We start from the raw sequence: 22097 nt of genomic DNA on the forward strand, positions 1-22097 counted from the left end.
GTTGTTAAATGCTGTTAGAGAATATTTGGATTTGGATGACTTTCACCAGTCATCCAAATCATTTTTTCCATGTTTTCACATTTTTCTGTTTTTACTGAGCAGAATTAAGCTTTAGTTTCAGATTTAATCATTACTTTGATCTAAGTCCTTGTTCTGAAGTAGGAGTGGGATTTACTACACTGTAGGAGTCATAAAAAGCCATTGACTCGCCATTGACTCACTAACTTTTTAACATCCACTTAGACATCAGGATGTTCTGGAAGTTCGCTGGCACTTCAGTGTCAATTTCACTTCAGGAACATTTCATATTTCCCCAATAAAGATTTGTGCAAGTGTAGGTAATTATTAATTCACAACAGCCAATGACTGAAATGAATCATTTATAGGCTTTATAGAGTCTTCTGCAGTGCCTTAGCAGGTCCTAATTCAAAATTTAGATGTTTTAAATTCCATTTATCTGAGCACTACACGCACATCTATGGTCACTCAAGACTTATCATATCTCAGTCTTAAAACACTAGTTAGTTCATTCTTCTTTTGTTTATTTCTGATATGCTATATCTCACATGTCAGAACTGGGCTCGGATTCACTTCTTTCTTTCATCATAAAGGAAATCCCACTGACAATGAGCATCAATACCAAACACCCCTTTAGAAACTCATTGACGTTAAAATTAACACATTCATCATTGATTTTTGTTGGAGTGCAGTCTTTACACATGTGCATGAATCAGTCACTAGTCCAGCTTCTACAAGTTCTACATCCATGACTTGGATGTGACAATTGGTGTTGATCAATAAATTTGTTCCTTTATCTGTATTGATTGTGACGTGTTTTAAACATGTACTTTTAATTGATGTTGATTACATATGGCCATGTTTAGGGACTTTCTAGCCACTATCTGGACCATTACATGGACTCATCTGGTTACAGTGAACTTTGGATGTGGTTACGTTGGAAGTGTGCAAAAAGTCACAAACACAAACAATAAATCACACTAGCACAGAAACACACATCCACAGTTATGCACAACATGACTCATCGATTATTATAACTCTAACTGTAATAAACTACGTAGATAAGTGAATTCCAGTGGGGCAAATGTGTAAATGCTGGCGTTTTGTTACATTTCCTAGCACATTACTGCCATCACACACCAATCAGTGGAATAACTTACTACTGGCAGCACTGTATGTATGTACAGGTGTGTGTATACATTAGTGCCTTGTGCAAAAACTTCAAGACATATTAAACAATAGCAGGTCATTATACGCCGGTAGATTGGAGACATGTGGTCTGTAGCAGCAAAGAGAATATGTATCATCATATCTCACAAAAACAAACAACAGCAACTTGTTTGACCCATTTCTCTGTGTTCCCAAAAAACTTGGCAGAATTACAGCAATGACAAATCAAAGTTCACAGTTAACTCAACTTACCAATGTCAAATTAACTGGGTCAAACTAGAGACCCGGAGAAGTGGGGATAAAAACTGACACTGAAACTCACTGACAAAACAAAAAAAGCAGCTGCAAGAGGACTTAAGATTATACAGAAGTCTCCTCATCATCCATAACAGCATCTACACAGAAAGGAAGCAGAAATGTATGAGTTGGCCCTGTTGACAATGATTCACCTTTCAGGGTCTATATGAAATGAATAATGTCTGTACAGCTAAACAGACATCAGCTCACCCTCTATTACATTCATTCAATTCATTCATTTTAAATTTAACAAAGGTTTTTCACAGGGTTCTTAGCATTAACACACTTTTTATTACCTCTTCATAACTTGTTAGAGTACTTGCTGACTGTTATATAAAAATAATTTTAAGAATATTAAAAAGTTGCAAAGACAAAATGTATGAGTAGCCTGTGCCCTTAGGTTTAGTTTAGTAAATATAGATCTAATTTTTAAAAAGTCAATAACATGACAAGTTATGCAGCTCTACAATCACTGTTGGGAGCAGGTGGCGGCCCCACAACATCCCCTGTTCTCCACCTTCACAGTGGTTTTCAGCTGCACCATGAGGCAATATTGCGCAATCGACGCATGCCACGGTACATTTCCAGCGTGTCAGCACATTGAGATGAGCCGGGTGAGCCGGAGAGGGAAACTCTCGGTGTGTAACACAGAGGGCTACGTCACAGTTCAACCCAGAAAAAACAAAACAAAACGCGAGTCTACTTTCCTCACACATTAAGTTACCTGTGGCTGTCAATCACGGTCTTTCATGTAGGTCTATTATGTAACTCTATTGTGCGCGCACACTCTCCGGGGAATCCCCGTTCATTAACTTCATCCTCGTGTGATTATTCATGTGCACTCCCTCCCCTCCCATACCCTCAGTTTAAACGTATCCTAATGGCCAGTTTGCTACCTGGCGACCACCTCCTTTACGCACCACGGTCATCGGGTTATTTAAAGAGCGCGCACAGGAGGTGTAACCTGCACTGTTACAGTAACCTATTTATCCATCGATCATTAACTGTCAGACTGAATGGGCATTGTAGATTAAATTAACTACCAAGTTCAAGACTACCATGGAAAAAGGCACGAGCAAAGTAGAAACGGACTCTTTCGCTGGTGAGATGATTTAATTGTGTGAGTTTGTTAAAACGTGGGTTTAATCCTGATGCAGATGATGACACAGAGTTGAGCCAGCAACGTGTTGTTCTGTGCTAATTGTTTATTCATGTGGTGGAAGTAATCCTCCTGGGTGCACTGTGCCGGAATGTGGCACTGATTAGACCGAACCTGTCAAAAAGCTCCATGCGTATTTTCCGCCTGAATGTTAACCTGCATTTATCCAACAGGGCTTAGTATGTGACAAGGTGCCAGACTTAACCTTACATCAGTTTTCATCTTTCTAGTTGAACATCTGTTGGCTTTAAAGCCGCAGAAGATTAACACTAGTACCTCATTGCATCATATCCTCCTGCATGTTGCATAATATTCTGGTAAACAGTACAGGTAAAGGACTTATTTGTCTTTCTGCCAAGCTGCTGAATGACTTAAAGAGAAAGTGTTGCTGGTGCATTCATCACTAACAGCTTCAGAATTGTATTTAATTTATGACACATTTATTGTTCACGTTATTTATTTATTTTCCTTTTGACAATGCTGCTGCAGATAAAACCACTTTTGTCACATACCTGACAGAGAAGAGTAAATAAAGTCTTGTTCTATTAACAGGAGCATAAAAACACCCAAAATTACGATAGAAGACTCCGATCAAATCTTCACAACACAGGAGCCGTTAACAGTACCACCTAATGCTTAACCTGTGTGTATGAACTGTGGGGTTTTGTGTTGCAATTGACCTCAAAACTGATCTTTTACACACATCTCTTTAAATGTGAACATAATCAATGTGAGTTGATGATTAATTTTTTTGGATGCTCATTTTATTTTCAGATAGACCACTAGTTTTTGTTTTCTGAACAGTTTCATAGATTATTCACAGACAGGGTCCTTGAACTTTGTCACATATTCTAGTGGAAATATGGGCAGAAAACCGACTACAAGTCCAGGAGCATGTGTGCAGTTAGGGTATAACTGTGAATAGAAGTTTCTTGTAATTGTTTGCACAGTGCAGAGACCTTATTTTATTTATATATGATTAGTATTGTTTCATTGCAAAGTGTTTTGTTTGAACCCAGTACTACGAAAGTTTTTCTAACCTCAATCCCCGTGTGCTTCATAGTTCGTAACCAGATGACAGAGTTTTGGAAGGAGCACTCCAAGGATGCCACAGTGGAGGAGATGATGCTCGACTCTCGTGCCAGGGAGCTGACTCAGCAGGAGCTGCCGGAGATCCTGTGCATGCTGCCTTCCCTGAACGGATGCAGAGTCCTGGAGCTGGGAGCTGGCATTGGGTGAGCCTATAGCTGTGTTAGTCTGTCTGAAGTAGAGGAAGTAAGTTTTAAAGCTTTCAAGTCCAAAACTTAGCACAACACTAAGTTGTGAAGTTGACTTTGATCAAACTGGTTGACTGGTTGATCTGATGTGTCGCTCTGCCTTCATTTAATACTCAAGTTGTTTCACTACACTTTATGAGCATTGCTACGTAGATATGATACTGACATGTCTCTTTCTACAGTCGTTTCACCAAACACCTGCTGACCAAGGCTGCGCATGTGACAGCTGTGGACTTCATGGAAAGCTTTGTGGAGAGAAACAGACAGGACAATGGTCACCATAGCAATGCTACTTTCATCCAGGCTGATGTAACAAAGCTGGATTTCCCCCAGAACAGGTGTGTGTATTAGGAGATTAAAATAAACATTTTACACCTTGTTTATGTTTTTTCTTTACTCTTTGAGAGTAAAAAACTAGAATGAGATAATATACTGACATCAACTAAAAATACAACAATATAATAAAGTCTGTCATATGTTATATTTAATATATACATTCACTGTCCTCCTCAGTATTGACTTCATCTTCTCCAACTGGCTGCTGATGTATCTGAGTGATGAGGAGCTCAAATGTTTTATACAGAAGATCCTTGGGTGGCTGCGGCCTGGTGGCTTTTTTTTCTTTAGAGAGTCCTGCAACTACCGGTCAGGTACTGAGCTAACAGTAAATATCTGTCATTTATCATATTCAGGATTTAAACATTTATGGTAACTGTATCTGAAACCAATTGGTATTTTTCTAATAACTAGAAGGGACCAATTTAATTTGTAACTTTCTATCAAGGTGACAGCAAGAGGGACTTTAACCCCACCTGCTACCGCACAGATCCACAATACAGCCAGCTGGTAACAACACCACAAGTGGAGGAGCCCGAGGGCGGTCTAAAGTTTGGCTTTGACATTGTGTTGAAAAAGAAAGTTCAGACCTATGTTGAGGTAGAGCCATTTAAGTTACATTAAATAAGATGTAAGGTATTTTTAAATGTAAAACTGAAGGACGTATTAAGGAGCTTCAGTAACTTCACTACCCCATCTTTATCTAAATCTCATTCCTTTGTCCCCACCCGTCCCATCGGTCTGTCTACTCAGATGAAAAACAATCCAAATCAAATCTGCTGGCTGCTGGAGAAGGTTTCCCGCTCCTCGAACACCCAGAATGGATTCAGCACCTTCCAGCAGTTCCTGGACAACCAGCAGTACACGAGCCGTGGCATCCTGCGGTATGAGAAGATGTTTGGGGCTGGTTACGTCAGCACAGGCGGGCCCAGCACCACCAAGGTAGAAATCAGCAGATGCTTCTTGGATTAAAAAAACATAAAACATGTAACTAGCGTCATTTCGCTCAGGTTCCCAACTTTCATCCTGCTCTTAAATACATTGGCACACAGTATTTGTCAAGTGTGACTGTAGACTCTCAGTCTTGTTATCAAGCACATGATAGCGTTGACCTTCAACAGCAGCAACATAACTGCTTTTATCAGACAAGCTTGGCTGGAAGGGATCAGTGGTTGAGGCCTTTATCAAAGTTACTCCTCTTCCGAACTGCTTCCTCTGTTATCTCGGGAGATTTCTGTTTTCTTTGAAGAAGCTGCCCTTTTTTCTGTAAAGCACATTTTTCGAAAGTTTATGCCAACTTCAGATCTTAATAGGTTTTTCAACATTGTTATAAACTTACAGTGCCACTCTATTAGGTACACTTGTACAATCTAATGCAAATCTAATACAGCAGCTTCTTAGACTATAATTGTTATATTTCTTCAGCTTAACTCTTGCAGCATTCAGAAACCATATGTTTATAATTGAGGTCCTAGCAGGCAATGGACGTCATGATGTCATAATATGTCACGTTAGACTTTATTCACAATGTTATGCATAACTGAAATGTGAGACATGATTAGAATAATAAAAAAAGACTGAACATTTCCCCCTTTAGTCATCACAGAACACTTCAAGACATAGTCAGGAATTAAACTAAAACGTCTGAGTGTGTTAACAGGAGTTTGTGGACCTGCTGAACCTGAAACCCAGTCAGAAGGTTCTGGATGTTGGCTGTGGAATTGGTGGAGGAGACTTCTACATGGCAAAGGTAGGAGCTACCAAGTGTGGTCCAGTTAGGGTGGTGCTAATAGTGATGCTAGGGGGAACTCTACAGTCAATGCAAGGACTCAGGATGATTATGTTACCTTTCAGACCTTTGGAGTGGAAGTGCTTGGCCTGGACCTGTCTGACAACATGGTGGAAATCGCCATGGAACGAGCAGTCACTGAGAGGCTGCCGTCAGTACGTCAACATGTTTAAACTCTACAGCTAATAATTTGATTGATTTGATCAATGTAAAAATCAGTAATGACATATGTTCTACGTCAGGTCCAGTTTGAGGTGGCCGATGCCACAAAGAGAACATTCCCAGAAGGATCCTTTGATGTGATCTACAGCAGAGATACTATCCTGCACATAGATGATAAACTGGCGCTCTTCAAACGCTTCCACGTGAGACTTTTGTCATACAGACGACAATAATATCAAGTTTTCATTTTGTTTTCTGGCGAGGTGATCTGGCAAATCTGAAAAGACATGAAAATGAATTTGAAATGAAATGAACTTCATGCAGTCTTAAGTATTGTACCTTCCATTTGTTTTGTTGTGACCAGTCTTGGCTAAAGCCTGGTGGCCAGCTGCTTATCAGTGACTACTGCTGTGGGGAGAAGCCCTGGACACCAGCATTCGAGGCCTATGTCAAACAGAGAGGCTACATCCTCTACACACCATCACAGTATGGCAAGGTAAAGTGCAGTGGGTGTACAGTACAGCCAAAATCCTCCAAAGAGAAACTTAGTTTGGATGTCCAAGGTTGTGTATTTACATACTTATTAAAATCAGTTTAACATCAGCCTTCCAGCTTTTCAGTACTGGTCATCCACACCACACAGACATGGCTGGGAAACAAATGTGACACACGTATCGGATAACCTGACAGTGCTGTTCCCACTCTACCTCACCACCTCTGTCTGTCTCGCTGTAGTTCATTGAAGAGGCCGGTTTCTGCAATGTTCAGGCGGAGGACCGGACGGCCCAGTTCATCCGGGTCATTAACACAGAGCTACAGAGGGCAGAGTCCATCAAGGATGAATTCATTGAGGTTAGCCTGGACACAAACACATGAAGAAATCACAGGGTATCAACATCACAGGGTTATAGCTGCACACGTATCATTGTTAACTTCACAGAACCAACAGTAATCTGAATTCCTGCCTCTGTCCCGTGCAGGAATTCTCCGAAGAGGACTATTTTGCAATAGTGAATGGATGGAGAGAAAAACTGGAACGTTCCCAGAGTGGAGACCAGCGATGGGGACTGTTTCACGCAACGAAGAACTGAGTGATCACGTTAAGACCGGAGAAGATAACAAAAAAAGGGGAAAGAGGAACGTTTTCCTTGTGTCCTTGCTGTCTGTGCTTTTGCCTTTCATAAGTTGCTTATTTTAAAAAATGTTTTTAAAAAGTTGTACTAATGTTACAACATTGACATGTTGTAACAAATATATTCAAAATATGGTTTTATCTTATTTTGATCTGAATTGAATTAGTTTTTGCTCAAAAAAAGAAACGAGCTATTTTGTTTCTGTGCGGAAAATAATAAAGAAATTATAATTATAAATAATCCTTCTGTGTGTAGGATCTATTTCTTCCCGTGTGCACCTGTCTGCAAAACAATCATTATCTATTCTGTTTAAATTGTAGAGAGTTCCTGATTTTGTACGTGACTGCATTTGAATCTTAGTTAAACATCTGACTTTAACTGGTTTTGTTAGTTTGCAGTCGCAGAACCACATGTCTCAATGTAAAGCAGTAACTGAGCAGAGTCAAACCACGTCAGCAATTTCACCAGGTTTAAAGTACAAAATGATTCATTCAGAAGATTATATGAAGCCTTTTTTTCTGAAAAGTTAAAAAGCTGTTGAGTAAAAAGACATTTGACAGTCATTTAATTCAGTTAGTGTTGCTACTTGTCTCACTGGGGATTTTTCTGCATTCATGCTCTGCCTCGGTACAGATGTCATCAGCACCCTGCTATTTAAAAGCCCTCACATGACTAACAAGTCCTGCTGTAGCAGTGTGACGCGCGTCTGAGGGAGTATTAGGCAGACCCGACGCTCCGGCCTCAGAACTAACACTGGCTGCAACTAAACTTCAATTTTCTTCTGAGTCTGTGTGTTTCTCACTGACACACTGTTAAACTCAAAATGTGGATCACAGCCTCACATACGGAGAAGAGCTGCTATACTTAATGAGACATAACTGCTGTGGATGCACTTTACACACTTTACTTTCACAACCCCCTCATTTCTGCTGCTTGTACACTGGTTTTGATGTTGTGCTCCTTTGTTAAACGATCCACTGACGGGAAGCGGCTCAGTAGTGAAGACACATGTTCTGGGAAAAAAAGTGAAAGTGTTTAATGTCAATCACAGGAAATATCAAAGACACAGTCGTTTGACTTGTAGAGAGCTGAACTGTGTCTCCGTCTGTCTCTGACTTGCTTTTAGCTGACTTCCTCTGAGTGCGCAGCCCTGACGCTACGCCCACTGCCCGCGTCTGGCTACGTTTGTGCGCGCACGGAACACACGCACCAAACAGTCGCAAAAACATGGCGAGGTTAAGCGAGCATGGGATTCGTCTGAGTTCCGTACGTATTTCGAGTTTGTTTGGCATCAGCATGGACAAAGTTTAATAACTGAGAAGCTGCTAGACGACTGCTGCTGCTGCTGCTGCTGCGGGGGGGAGCAGAAGAACGACAGTTGCGCGCAAATGGAAACTCACTTGTTTGTATTTCTCTTGCAGATGAGTCCTTCCTTCCTGAACAGCAACTCTACAAGTCATACCTGGCCCTTCAGCGCGGTGGCAGAACTCATAGGTAGGCTGCAGTTTGTGCTCCACTCACGCTTCTGCTTGGTGCCGTGCACCTGCAGCCGTCGTGCGCTCTTCTCGTTGCAGCTTTTCACGGTTTCATTTCACGCACTCTTCCGCTGTCGCACACACAAAAGGAGCTGTGTGTTTTTTGTTTTTTTATACAGACGTTTGTGTTGGTAGTGAAGTGGACCGAATGGACTTCCTCTTTCTCAATCCTAACTATGTTATTACTGCTGTGCGCGCAGCACAAGTGCCTGTGGACGGCATGAGTGTATGTGAAAGACTCGAGGGGTCAGTTCAGGAATGATAAGTGAGATTTATTGGTCTTTATGTTGTTGTTGTTGTTTTCCATCTCATTGCAATGGCCCATAATATCTGTTTTATTCAAACTGCAAACTTCTAAGCAGTGCATTGAACCACCACTGTTGGGCACATTAAAGGGACATAAGGTTTGAACTCTGTGCCGCATGAATCACTCGATGATCTGTCAACTCACGTGATGTCAGTCGTCTCCATCTTGCTGTCAACATCGCTATTTCTCCACTGTGTGCTCTCTTATTGGTCGAGACGTGCTGACCGTCTGTTGGCTGCACAGTTTTAGGAGGAATCACCAAGGGGAGTGTGCTGTGTGAATGCAGATGCACATTTAAGGCGTCACAGTGCAGAGTTAGGAGCTTTACACCTGACAAAAAGTTTATAAAGGTGCTACCTGTGAAGCTCAGAATAGTGACTAGTGATTAGCTGGAGCAGCAAATCTAATCTCTAATGTGTGTGTTGAGATGTGAAGACATGAGATAAGATCAGTTTTATTGATGTGACTCAAGGGAAGTAACCTAAACAGCAGGAAAAGTGTAACAACACTGGTTTAGTACAGACTGGAAAAGAAAACTAAAAGTAGAGGTGATGTGACCTATAAAACATAAAAATAGCAGTAGAGTCACTGTATAAACCATATTGCACGGTATATGAACCAACACTCACTGCTGTTCAGCTGTAGCTGTGGTGTTTATCACGTTTCTTATCATTTGTTCCTGTACAGCGCTGCACACTCCTGCACTAATATTCTCTTCTAATTAGCAGTGTTTTCTACTATAGTGTATTTGGATCACTAGGTACTTTAATATATATTTGTTTTAATTTGTTTGATCGTTCCTGAAGGAAAGAGCAGCCTGTTTGCGATGAAGATATTTTCACAAATAATAAGACACTGCTGAATTCTGTGCAGCAACCAGTCCAGGGTGAACCCCTCCTGTTTCCAAATGGCTGCTGGGATTGGATCCAGTACTTCTGTGACCATTTGGAGGAAAAGCTATTAGGACGGTGGATGACACTGAATCCCAGTTATGTAGGCTACTTCTGTTTCAGACTCCCAGTTTTGGGCTTGCTGGTTCACTGTCCCACTGTCATGACATCACTTACACAGAACAGAGACCGTGTTTTAAACATGCTGGCCCTTATTTTTATTCTTCCTGGTAAATTCAATGATAATAATAACATCGTGCACGCACCGTGTCAGCAGCAGTGCACTGTTACGTCACACTCAAAGGTCAAATCGCTTCATTTGCTAGAAGGCATCAGCATAAACCCACCTCTGACCAGAGCTGTGCTGATTGCAAACATAACACCTGAGAGTGAGAGTTTGAACTGAAGGCGGGTAACGAGCAAAGCAGGACATTGAAAAAGTGTTTTTAAACACTAGCTACAGTTTTAAAACAAATGCAGCCATAAACACTGTGTCCTTCTGGTGCTCAGATTTCTAAGCTACCTACCTCCAGCTATGTTTGAAAGATGCCTCTTACATTGCTGGGAACCGTAGACACAATCCTACCATTATGAAACATCCTGTTGACGTCCAAAATGAGCACAACAGCTGGTTTTTTCCCTTCGCATTCAGGATCAGACTTCCGCTTCATAGATCACCATATCTTACATCTCCATCTGCAGACATTACTCCAGGTACAGATTAGGCGGAAGAGAATTTGCATTATTCATTAGGTTTTCTTCATATTGGCTGGGGGTGAACGTGGGGCCCACACCTACCTCCAGTCGGCGTAGGTGCTCATGAAGGATGCAAATTTCATGTAAACAGCTTCTGAAAAAATTCCAAGTAATAAATGTGACAACTCCATTACTGCATATTGCATAAGGTAGTTAATGACTTAAAATTCATGTGTATCATTTTTGTTTGCATGTCTTTGTTTCTTTTAGTTATTTCCTGTAAAAACAGATGTACATTATTATACAAGGAGATATTGATGTACTGATATTGATATGTAATGAATGAATATAATTAGTAGTAATGAAGTACATGGAAAAAATGTAAGTTTTAATTGTAGACAGTTCCTCATTCAGAGCAGTCTGTTAATCTCAGTCAGACTAACTAGAGGATGGCCTGATTCACTGGAATGTAGCCTAATCTTTAAACATTAACTAAGATGGGAGACATAACAGTTACACAGCATTACTCCAAACAAATGATGGGCCAGATAAAAAAAACTGTTGCAAAAGAGAAAAAAGAGCAAATAACAATAAATTATTATGTGAATCTTCCTAGTACAAACCTCATCCCAGTTTTCAAAATGTGGATTAAATTCATGTCTATACGCCTGACCGTTCAGCAGAAACGATCAGTGTACGTGTAAAAGAAAGTCTTCCTTGCCTGAACCCCGCAACCTTTTTGATCACTTCTCCTTTCCTGTCATTTCTGTCTCTCATCATTTAGACAATGCTTCAGATCCCGGCGTATCCGCTAAACAGATCTGGATCGGTGTGGTTGAGGAAAACGGTAACCCCTGCTTAACTTTCACTGATAATGGCAGTGGCATGACTCCCAGCAAACTCCACAAGATGCTCAGGTGAGACGCAAACAAATTCAAATGAAGTGGACATGTTCATGACAAACATAAAAACTGTACATGTTGCACCAGCGTGTTCTTGCACATACAGTTGACTGGTGTGTTGACAGTTTTCTATGGCCTGTATTTCTACAGATGGCACAACTGGTTTATTAATCACTTACTAGAGATATATAAGTGTATTTGACACCATTTTTTATAATCCTCCAAACAACTCAAAAAGAGAATTATTTTCTAGAATGAAAATAATTATTATTTCCTTAAGAAGACTGGCATATCCTTATTTCCTCACTCTCCCCTTCACCCATTTGCTCAGTTTTGGTTTTACAGAAAAGGGCTCAGGTAAGGCCAGTCAACAGGCCATCGGCGTTTATGGGAATGGTTTCAAGTCTGGCTCCATGCGTCTGGGTCGCGACGCACTCATCTTCACCAAAAACGGCGGGTGCCAGACTGTGGGCATGCTGTCTCAGACCTATCTGGAAAAGATCAAGGCCCAGGCCGTCATCGTCCCTATCGTCCCCTTCAACCAACAAACCAATATCCTTCAGAAAAGGTTCGGAGATGGTGTGAAAACTAAGAACACTTATTGATTATTAGTGAGTTGAAGGCCATAAGCACCAGAAATTAATATTAATTAAGGGTAAAATGCACCGTATGGCAGAGAATATGTTTTTCATGCTGCAAGCTCCTTTATGTCTTGACCTTAACTCAGTGCTACAGTCACTGGTGGTGACGGAGGACTCAGAGGCCAGCCTGGCAGCCATCCTCCAACACTCCATCATCTCCTCCCAGGAGCAGATACATGCACACTTTAACTCCATTCCCTCCAAAAAAGGCACCAAGATATTAATCTGGAACATCCGCAGGTCAGAATCATACATTTTAATTCGCTTCTTCTGGAGTTATATGAGTAAAATATTTTATATCACTTTTATATCTGGACAATAAATATAACCAAGTGACTAACAGTTCAGCAAGGGGAGAGAGCACGCCTGGCTCTGTAAAGGTAAATCATTTAAATGCCTTGCACATTTAAAAACTCCCTAGTTAATGCATATATGTCACAAGTTGTAATTTTTATGACCTTTATAAAGTGTCACTATTAGTGAGCTTTAGATTTAGTCATTTTGCAGACATTCTTATCCAACGCAACTTAACAAGCAAGATACAAAATTACAACGCAACAAACTATTTCAGTAGATGTGCTGGAAGCATATTGTGTTACCTCCATAGAGCCCCAGACCTGCTATTTCTCAGTGTTTTCAATCTTCAGCACAGCATCTTTTCCCAAACTGGGAGACAGTTCCTGTAGTTTCAGCTCGCAAAAAAATCCTTGGTTTCAGTTTGTGAGTAGGTATGTTGACAATTAATGTAAAGCACGGGAGGCTAATGGTATGCAAACGCAGCAACAGACAGGCAAATAGGCAAATAACACACACATAAGACATTTGTTTAAGCATGACTTTACTCAAATGCAGACAACATTATACATTATAACAACAACACAATTTGAAAATACAACTCCCCAGCAGAGAAACATGTTCAATCTAAAGAGTTGATGTCCCTGTTCCTGTGGCGTTCTGAAGTAGAGTTCACTACTCTGAGCTTCTAAAACGTGTGTTCATGTGAAGGGGTTTCTCAGACTTTCCTTTGTTCCACTGGGAACATAAAAAAGATCAGATTCAAGTGCTGATTAATCAATATTAGCCAGAAGTCTGAGGTATTAATTTGAATAGGGACCCATTAAAGATCAAAACCCATTTCAGTGACTTTAAAATGGAAAAAAAAACTGCAGTGATATACACAGTGTCATTGTTAAGTGATGTAACAACTTATTCTTTTGCCTTTTTTGTCAAAGGGCCAAAGATGGCAAGGCGGAAATTGACTTTGAGACCGATGACACTGATTTTCGTTTGCCCGAGATTCAGATTGAGGAGCTGAAGAAGGGAATGAGGAACAGTGGGTCACTGAGAGCCGAGCAGAACATCCCAGACATGCACTACAGTCTCAGGGTGAGTCAAGAAAACAGTGTCACCTGATTGTTAATAACTGTCTTATAAATTATAATTTACACATAACGAGGCGGTAATTAGTGTTTCTTCGCTAATGGGTGTATGACGTTCTTGGATGTTCCACCCACAACTGCCAAAACTCTGATATGTTGTTCTACTGACAAACAGTGCCCTCTTCATGTTGTGAAGTAGTGAAGGGACATGTATGGTGACGATCAAATGTGTGTTTGTGGAAAGTGAAGTATAGCACAGCAGTGCGAGGACAGCACTTCAATACACACTGTTTGCATTTTGAAAGTCCATTAGTTACTTTTCTGGTGCTTTGATTCTATCACACAAGCTTTCTCAGCAGATCTATGAGATTAGGGTTGGTAGTTTGTAGTAGAATTCAGGGTGAGGTTTGGGTTTGGGTAATTCCCTACATACCTTTACACACACACACACACACACACACACACACACACACACACACACACACACACACACACACACACACACACACCTATGGTAACCTTCACTGCTCAGGACGCCCGTGGTTTTACAGTAACACTGCCCCAGTTTCACTTTAAAGCCACAATCCAAAATTTCTAAAAAGAACTAGTTTCTAGCTAACAAGGTGTAAAAATGATGTACCTTCAGGTAGACGTAGAAAAATGTGAGTAAAATGCCAAATTCCCTTCTCTCTGTTCGTCTCAGGCCTACCTAAGCATTTTGTATTTGAAGCCGAGGACACAGGTCATACTGAGGGGGAAGAAGATTCTCGCCAAGCTGGTGTCAAGGAGGCTGGCGCACATTGAGCACGATGTGTACAAACCCCACTTCAGTGTATCCCTTTCACTATCTGTGTGTGTGGTTCCTTGTGTATCGGTGTGATGGTAGCAAACCAAATCATCAGAAACCAGGCTGGGAACAGATGAGGGAGAACGAAAAGGAGAATGAGAGCTATACTCAGGGTCTGATTCACTTTCATATCTATGTAATCTCTTTTCAAGAACTGTCAGTGGAGAATGATTGAACTGATTTGGTTTTGAGAGGCGAGTCATGATGACCTGTCAGCACTGATATCTTTAGTTTCTGTATTTCTAATATCTACATTGCCATTGTGCCCTTTGCTGTTAACCTTGACTGGAGTCTGTCAGAAAGAGAAGGTGAAGGTGACCTTTGGGTTGAACCCAAAAAACAAAGACCACTATGGCATCATGATGTACCACAAGAACCGTCTTATCAAGGCCTATGAGAAAGTGGGCTGTCAGCTGAAGGTAGGGGGAAAAACCATGTGCTTTTTATCATCAAGCTAGACAAACACAGTGCTCTCCTCCATTAATAGCATTTAAAGATGTTTTTACATCTGCTTAAATCATTCCCCAACTTCCCACAGGCATCAGGTCAAAGAGGAGGAGTCGGGGTTATCGGGATTATCGAGTGCAACTTTCTCAAACCTGCTCACAACAAGCAAGACTTTGAGTACACCAAAGAATACAGGTACAAAGCTCACAGTGTTTTGGCACCAGCATCGAACACTGTTTTCTTAGAGGAGTACTTTTACTTTGGTTTTTTATAAGTAACATTAAGACGTTGTGCTTTAGTATTTCTAGTTGTAGTTGAGTATTTTTCTGGGCAAGTACTTGCACTTTTACTTGAGTAATGACTTTGTGTACTTTTTACACCTCTGGTTAACGGCTTAGATTCCTCTAGAGATACAGCAGAGAAAGGCAGAAAATACAAAGGCGAATATAGCAGCTGTGACTCATGCAGTTGTTTCTGGATGTGCTTCTGTTTTCCGCATGTTTTGCAGAAGCTATTCACAGCTGAAATAATAGCGGCTGCTGTACTGTACAACCTTTTTCGATCAAGAGAGCGTTTCAGAAAATATATGCCTATGTTCTCTCATTTCGCCTGCTGGTTTCATATGAAGTCTTGTCTTCTTGTGCTCTCCCAAGACTCACCCTCGGTGCTTTGGGCCTCAAACTTAACGACTACTGGAAGGAGGTGTCAGAGAAGAAGGCCAGAGAGCGGGAGTTTCAGGCTCTAGACAGAGATGAAAGCGAAGATAAGCATGACGCAGATGAGTCAGTGTGAACTCTTTTTTATACCATAGTGCTGTGTCCATTTCTGTTTTTAAATGCAGACTTCACACTCTTCTTTTTACCCAGGCTTCACGTGAACATAGTTTCTGCTTGTGTTCTGTACGTCTGTAGGTCACATGTAAAACACTTTAAAATCAATGTACTCTTCTTCTTCTTCTTCTTCTTCTTCTTCTTCTTCTTTTTCATAGTTTTTGTTGTTTTGTACACTACACTGTGTCAAAAGCATTTTTGTACTTGATTTTGGTTTTTCTAAAACCACAAGGAGACTGGAAATAATTCAAGTAGTACAAGTTGATTCAGCTCTGCTGAGTTTCAGGTCTGTCATCTTTCATGTTTGAACTTGTGGACTGAAGTGAAAGTGACAAGAAGTTAGAGCTGTATTTGTAGCTGTAGCTGTATTTTTTGCCAAAGTTTGAAATCATAGGATGGAAGTTCTGCACCTGGAGCTGTTCAACAAGCTCAGACAGGAATTAAAAAAGCATATAACTAGTTGTGCTTTACACTATTTATATGGTCTGTTAAACCAGAAATATATTAGGGTTCCACAGATGATATCTTCATCTTCAACTTTTGAACACGTGTTTATTTATAGTTCTTATAAATGTATGTGTATTTGCAGAAGTCCCATGTGGGTACAGTGTGAAGAGTGCCTGAAGTGGCGGAGCGTTCCTGCAGATCTTTACAGTGTAGTCCCTGAAAGTTGGAACTGCAGCGAGAACCCCAATCCACAATACAGGTGTGTCTTTTCTCCTGCACTATTTACTTCAATAACAACTGTTTGGTGCTGCTGCCAAAGGATTTTTCCAGGCAAAATCACTGTGAAAATGTTGTTTCACATTTCTTCTATTTGGTACTATAATTTTAGGAATGTATATGTAGGAATTCGCCCATTTGGCCCCAGCAAACATATGCTGTATGAGCTAATACAGCTAATAATAAGATAATAATATTCTCTGATTGTAATTCACAGTGAATGGAACTTAGAAGAGTAGGCCTATGACTGTGATACACATGGCTGAAATCATAATCTCTGCAAGCTGTTGGTCACCAGTAGTGTCAAACCCTTCTCATCATTTCAGCTGCAGTTCTTTCATAGTTTACTGGATGTTCAGCGGTCAAATGACTTAGTATTGCCAGTTCCATCTGGTGTTGACAGCACCACACTATCTACAGTAGCTTTGAGGCCGTTTCCTCAGTTTATAGGCCAATTAAAGTGTAGTCTGCAGGCCATCTGGAGCCCATCTGCATATCCCTGGAAATGTCGTCACCCTCATGAGGTTATTCCCCTCACAGTAGAAAAACGCTGGCTGCCAGATAGTCCAGACTAGCTGTTGCCAAGAATCTGATGTCCTTTCATGCTATAATCTACAATTCTTGGTTTTGTAAATGTTTCTCCGGATGCATAAACGAGCTCCTATCAGCACAGAATAAAGTGTCTCAACAAAGGGCCACTCCATCACTTCATGTCATCAGGTACATCTCTAAATGGATTTACTGTACATTATGAGCATTGGAGAGCTTGCATGCATCAAACTTTATTTAATTAATATATTTCCTATATTTTCGTGAAATATTACATTATATATTTGAGTCCCTCAACTTTACAATAGTCCACTACAACATCACTGGAGTAAGACTTTAAGTGGTCACACATGGTTGTAGCTTTGGTTTAGAGGTTAAGATACCAACCACTACCCACAACATCCGCTGTTCACCCAGGTATGTCATTTTCTGTTGGCTCTCTACTTCCTGATGTAAAGCCTCAGAAGTTAACATGTTTACATCCTAATTGCTTTGTAAAATGCCAAACCTCATTCATAGATTAAGCTGTCTTTTACAGAGTTATACATGTTCATGTACTACAAACAGAGGCCATTGACTGGGTGCGTGGATATGATATCTGCAGCAGGAAGGCTGCGAGAACTGAGCTTTAGCAGAAGCTAAGCTACTAAACGGGGCCTCTTTGTCTTTCAGAAGCTGCTCTTCACCAGAGGAAGCAGAAGAGAGCGAGGAGCTGTTAACACCCAGCTACCAGAAAAACCACAAAAAACAGTAAATTAAAATTTCTTTAGTCCTCTCGAATTGCGTCCGTGTATGAAAATGTATGTGGACAGACTGTTGCTCTTCCTGCATGTCTTTTTGTGTAAATGGGGGTTCACGTGTCATTTTGTGGTTTCCCTCTGTCAGTTTCACACATGTTCTTCCGGTGGTGGTCCATGTGACTGTAGGCGTTTGTCTCACAATTAGAGAAAAGTGTTGTTTTGCTCGACTGTGTAAAACTACGTTTTTTATAAAAAACCACTGATATGAGAAATAGTATGTTACAAAAAGTATGTATTAAAAGTATGTTACAAATAAAGTCAAAACGAAAGTTTGTTTAACATTTAATATACAGTTAGGATGTGAATTATTGGAAATCAAAGGATGAGCCCAGTGTTTTTTTGTGTTGTTTTGTTTTTATTAATTTTTGTTATATGCAAAACATCCTGGACACTAAAAACAACAATCATAGCTGCACCTGTTCGAGCTTGCACATTCACAAGAGCAATATTAACGCAGACTACTACGTTGGGATTTCCATAACGTTTCAGACCTCTGTACAGTCCCCCCACATTTTTTGTTACTAGGCAACACGTTGTTGGTTTTCGTTTCTGTATCACACATGAGCCATTACATCACATTAGCTTACACGTTTATATCAGCTACTATTAATTTGACAAGGTTAGCTAGGTTGCAAGAAAATAGTTTCAGACTGTAGTGCTGCACATCAGTACTTTATTGGCCCTGCTAGATTATTTTGTGTTGCACACACACTTACTCATACTTTCCATATATATCTCATATAATCTCTCATGCTGCATTAAATAATCCCCTAAGCCAGTTGCTTATTGAAAAATCCCCAGAAATATATAAAGATGAACAATAACACTGCCATGCCACAGGGAAATATACTTCATTAAAGTTAAACGTCTATATATATATATTAATTATCTGCCATCTGAACTTCTACATTTGTTTGGATTGTTCTGCAGAGACCATCACAGAAGTAGAAAGCGAGAAAAATCTTTGGAGGTATGTCAGATGTGTTCCTTAACTGAAGCATTTTACAGTTTTCTCATCTGTAATAATGGCACCACAGTACACTGTAGCACCTTTTGGACATATATTTATTAATGTTTGTGTTGCAGGCGTGTGAATTCAAGGACCAAGTGTCTAAACATCACATCCTCTCACGTAGTTCATCAGAGCCCAGCCAGCCCACCTTCCAGTCCGCACACACACCCGATCACATAAGAACAGGAGATGAAGACCACACGGAGGAGGACACACCTGAACATGACGAGACAAACGCCGAACACAACGCAAACACAAATTGTGATGCACAGACACAAACCAAGGTCACAGCTGAGGTCACAAAGGCCAAACAGCAACAGAAGCCCGCTGGAAGAGGCATGGTCATTGAAGACAAGGCGGTGGTGGACGACGCGGCAAAGGATGCAACATCTGAAGACGAAGAGACAGACGACACGAAAGACACAAACATTGAGCCGGTGCAGAGAGAAGAGGAGAGCGAAGACGCAGTGAGGTGGGATTTATTAGCCTAGAAAAACTCTTTCAACTCCTTTATTGTGTACAAATAACATGCAACAAGCATAAAGTGTCACAGTTACTACAGTACACAGTTCCTGGTCTTAAACAAACTGACTAGTATTTTTTCTTAACAGCCACAAAAGGAAATCAAGATCATTATCTTACTCTCTGAAAAAGAAGCCATGTCTGAGAGAGGAGCGACAGCCTGAGTCCGAAAACATGGACACGAGTCCTGAGAAACAAACGAATGTGTCTGAGACACTTTCCGCAGAGAAAACCAGGCAGGATTGTAGCAACCGAGGAGAGAAACAAGGTGACACGGCGCAGCAAGCCCCCACCAGCCTCCCCTGGGCCCACTCGCTCCCCTCCGCTCAGACTGTGATGGTCTCTCCACTGAGTCGAACAGAAGGGAGCAGAGCGCTACCTCCCGAAGGGAGCGACCGGGAGGCTAAAGTGCAGAAGCTTGCTGCGCTGGAGAAAGAGGTTCAGAGGCTGCGGAGGCTTCTAGATCTAGAAATCACAAAGACGACTCAAGGCACAATGACGGCCGCTGACAGCTGCACTGAAAAGCTAAAAGAACTGTCAGCGTGCAGTGAGGGCAGAGACGTGGGCTGCCAGACAGATGCTGCTGAGGTCAGTAAAATAATAGTTTTAAAACCATTTTCAATCTCAGTTTTCACTCAAACCCAGCTGCTTTTACTCCACTTGCCTAAAGTTTACGTAAAAAAATTGAAAGAAAATATTTGGGGTTATAGAAAATGGCTTCAAGGTCCATGTTCACATTGCTCCACTGTAAGAAAACCAATCAAAACTGAATTCCGATGTCTTTTACCGCTGTTCTGCGTCAGAGCTCTACATCATCCAGCAGCTCGACCCGGGCTCTGCTGGTCCAGGGTCAGAGAGCTGTATGTGCACCAGACGAGCAGCCTGATCAGAACAAAACCAGGAAGGAGAAGACTGAAACTCAAAGCAGGATGAGACTCAGTGACAGCGAGGCCTGTGAAGACAGCAGGTGTGTATATTCTGGACGGACAGTTGACACGTAGACACCACTTGTTATATATAGTTTGGCATTTGTCTCATGCTGGTTTGCACTTAAGTTAAGGAACTGAATCATAGCTTTTATTTAAAGACTGGAGTGAAACAAATCAGTGCGTCTGTGGTGTGTTCACTTCATTTTTTAAAGTTTGGCTGATCTAGCATAACTAACTGCTGGCTTTCAGATCAAATATCACATCTGGTCTCACATCTGTTTAGTTAAATGATGGATTTTACACTCATTTCCTGTAGCCGGCAGGATTTCGTTTGTGTGCAGAGATTGTTTTATCATCTCAGAATTGAACCAAATCAAGTCATGAATGGTCCAATTTAATAGAGAGACTAAACCAAATCATCTACAACTGTCAGCTTCTATTCTTAATACCTGTCTACTGTTTTTCTACTTTCACTTCTCCAACATTTCAGTCACATCCTCATGTAACCATATTTAGACATTCTTCTTCTTCATTTTTAATGATGCCTGGGTAAAAGGTGTCATCCTCCTAGACCTGAGTTTCACCTGAGTGACAGAATATGAAACTTAATATGTGTATAAATGTAAAACGTAACAATGACACTGTTCTCCAATCAGATCGCCACAGGAGAATCTGCACGACATCCGAAACAACGTGGTCGTTCTTCTCACGGCTCTACTGCCCCAGCTGGACCTGGCCGGCATCAGTCTGGAAACCACTGACGTAGACAACATCCTGCAGCAGATCATAGAGGTGAACTCACTGAAACTATGATCCAGCAGATTTCTGTCGGCGGCGGTTGAGAGTTTTTGAAAGCAGTTGAGATTTTTATTTTTTTTGCTGTTACTGCTGTTTTTGTTACACAGTGTCCGGTTCTTATCTTTTTTAAGAAACTCGCTTGCTAAACACGTGCAAGTCATTTTTACCCCAGATTGTTCTTTGATTTTATCTTTTAAATAAGTGTGACATGTTGCTTATTGTTTGTTGTGCTTCTGTTTTATTTATATTAGTTCATACACGCGTGTTCAACATGTTCTTATAGATAGATAGAAATGCGTGTCAATAGATATGCTGAGATATGCTTTGTACACAAGACTTTTTACATTTGCAATAAAATACTGAAACCATCTCCCAGATGTCTCCTCTTCATCTGTCTGGTCATACAATAGCCTACTTGCTATTTACCACAAGGTGGCAGTGAAGCACATGCTTCTCTCTCATGTCTACATTTAAAAAGTGTTCAAGCTCTGGCACCCTCAGGAATCCTCCATCTACTTGAATACTTACTAATACTCAAATTGTCAGTGAACTGAACTATCATCCGGTGTCAAAACTAAACCACATAGATAACCGCAAACTCTTTATCGGTGTAGAGGGCTTATGGGTTAAAATATTTACCCGTCCATTTACTATTTATTTTTTTATATTTCTTAGATATATTTTTATTTTATTATCTATATAGGTTATTTATTCTATTTATATTTTTACATATAACATATAAATATATATTATCTTACAACATATGTCTCACCCTTCATTATTTCTTTTTTTCTGTTGGGATTGGCTGCAATTTCCCTTTTTGATAAATAAAACAACATACTGGTCTCTCATCCTAGCAGCAACCCAAAAGTTATAAGTACAGCTTATAACTTTCTGGGATGCTTGGTGCATGATTAAACAAAATAAGGGACGCCTGCGTTGCGACTGT

General features: G+C 40.7%; 2 protein-coding genes across 5 annotated transcripts; both read left to right on the forward strand.

Moving 5' to 3' along the window:
- The first annotated feature begins 2427 nt into the window (after positions 1–2427).
- pmt (phosphoethanolamine methyltransferase) lies at positions 2428–7568 on the forward strand. 3 transcript variants are annotated; one of them, XM_026357396.1, is made up of 12 exons: positions 2428–2587; positions 3708–3879; positions 4104–4259; positions 4435–4571; positions 4706–4857; positions 5011–5199; positions 5918–6007; positions 6112–6201; positions 6289–6411; positions 6573–6704; positions 6944–7060; positions 7189–7568. In XM_026357396.1, exons 1-12 carry the CDS (start codon positions 2545–2547, stop codon positions 7297–7299), a joined length of 1512 nt encoding a protein of 503 aa, XP_026213181.1. In that variant the 5' UTR covers positions 2428–2544; the 3' UTR covers positions 7300–7568. The 3 variants fall into 3 exon arrangements, with proteins under 3 accessions (XP_026213181.1, XP_026213182.1, XP_026213183.1); XM_026357397.1 differs by having other exon boundaries at positions 2429–2605; XM_026357398.1 differs by lacking the exon at positions 2428–2587 and adding an exon at positions 3207–3553.
- A 929-nt stretch (positions 7569–8497) lies between these two features.
- Positions 8498–21519, forward strand: zgc:152774 (uncharacterized protein LOC553526 homolog). Of its 2 annotated transcripts, XM_026357394.1 has the most exons (17): positions 8498–8607; positions 8763–8835; positions 11554–11686; positions 12003–12223; positions 12405–12552; positions 13545–13698; positions 14395–14523; positions 14838–14957; positions 15077–15180; positions 15639–15767; positions 16405–16521; positions 17760–17837; positions 18818–18857; positions 18974–19371; positions 19511–20009; positions 20225–20388; positions 21007–21519. In XM_026357394.1, exons 1-17 carry the CDS (start codon positions 8569–8571, stop codon positions 21161–21163), a joined length of 2703 nt encoding a protein of 900 aa, XP_026213179.1. In that variant the 5' UTR covers positions 8498–8568; the 3' UTR covers positions 21164–21519. The 2 variants fall into 2 exon arrangements, with proteins under 2 accessions (XP_026213179.1, XP_026213180.1); XM_026357395.1 differs by lacking the exons at positions 8498–8607; positions 8763–8835 and having other exon boundaries at positions 11569–11686; positions 12017–12223.
- Positions 21520–22097: the final 578 nt, after the last annotated feature.

The sequence above is a fragment of the Anabas testudineus genome, chromosome 10 (assembly GCF_900324465.2).
Source record: "Anabas testudineus chromosome 10, fAnaTes1.2, whole genome shotgun sequence".
NCBI lineage: Eukaryota > Metazoa > Chordata > Actinopteri > Anabantiformes > Anabantidae > Anabas > Anabas testudineus.

What these genes read in the sequence shown, in the direction of transcription:
- pmt (XM_026357396.1), top strand. Translation starts at nt 2,545, where the DNA reads ATGGAAAAAGGCACGAGCAAAGTAGAAACGGACTCTTTCGCTG. An exon ending in TCACTGAGAGGCTGCCGTCA is followed by an intron (nt 6,202 to 6,288) that starts GTACGTCAACAT and finishes GTTCTACGTCAG; the next exon opens with GTCCAGTTTGAGGTGGCCGA. An exon ending in CACCATCACAGTATGGCAAG is followed by an intron (nt 6,705 to 6,943) that starts GTAAAGTGCAGT and finishes GTCTCGCTGTAG; the next exon opens with TTCATTGAAGAGGCCGGTTT.
- zgc:152774 (XM_026357394.1), top strand. Translation starts at nt 8,569, where the DNA reads ATGGCGAGGTTAAGCGAGCATGGGATTCGTCTGAGTTCC. An exon ending in ATGGGATTCGTCTGAGTTCC is followed by an intron (nt 8,608 to 8,762) that starts GTACGTATTTCG and finishes TTTCTCTTGCAG; the next exon opens with ATGAGTCCTTCCTTCCTGAA. An exon ending in ACATGCACTACAGTCTCAGG is followed by an intron (nt 13,699 to 14,394) that starts GTGAGTCAAGAA and finishes TGTTCGTCTCAG; the next exon opens with GCCTACCTAAGCATTTTGTA.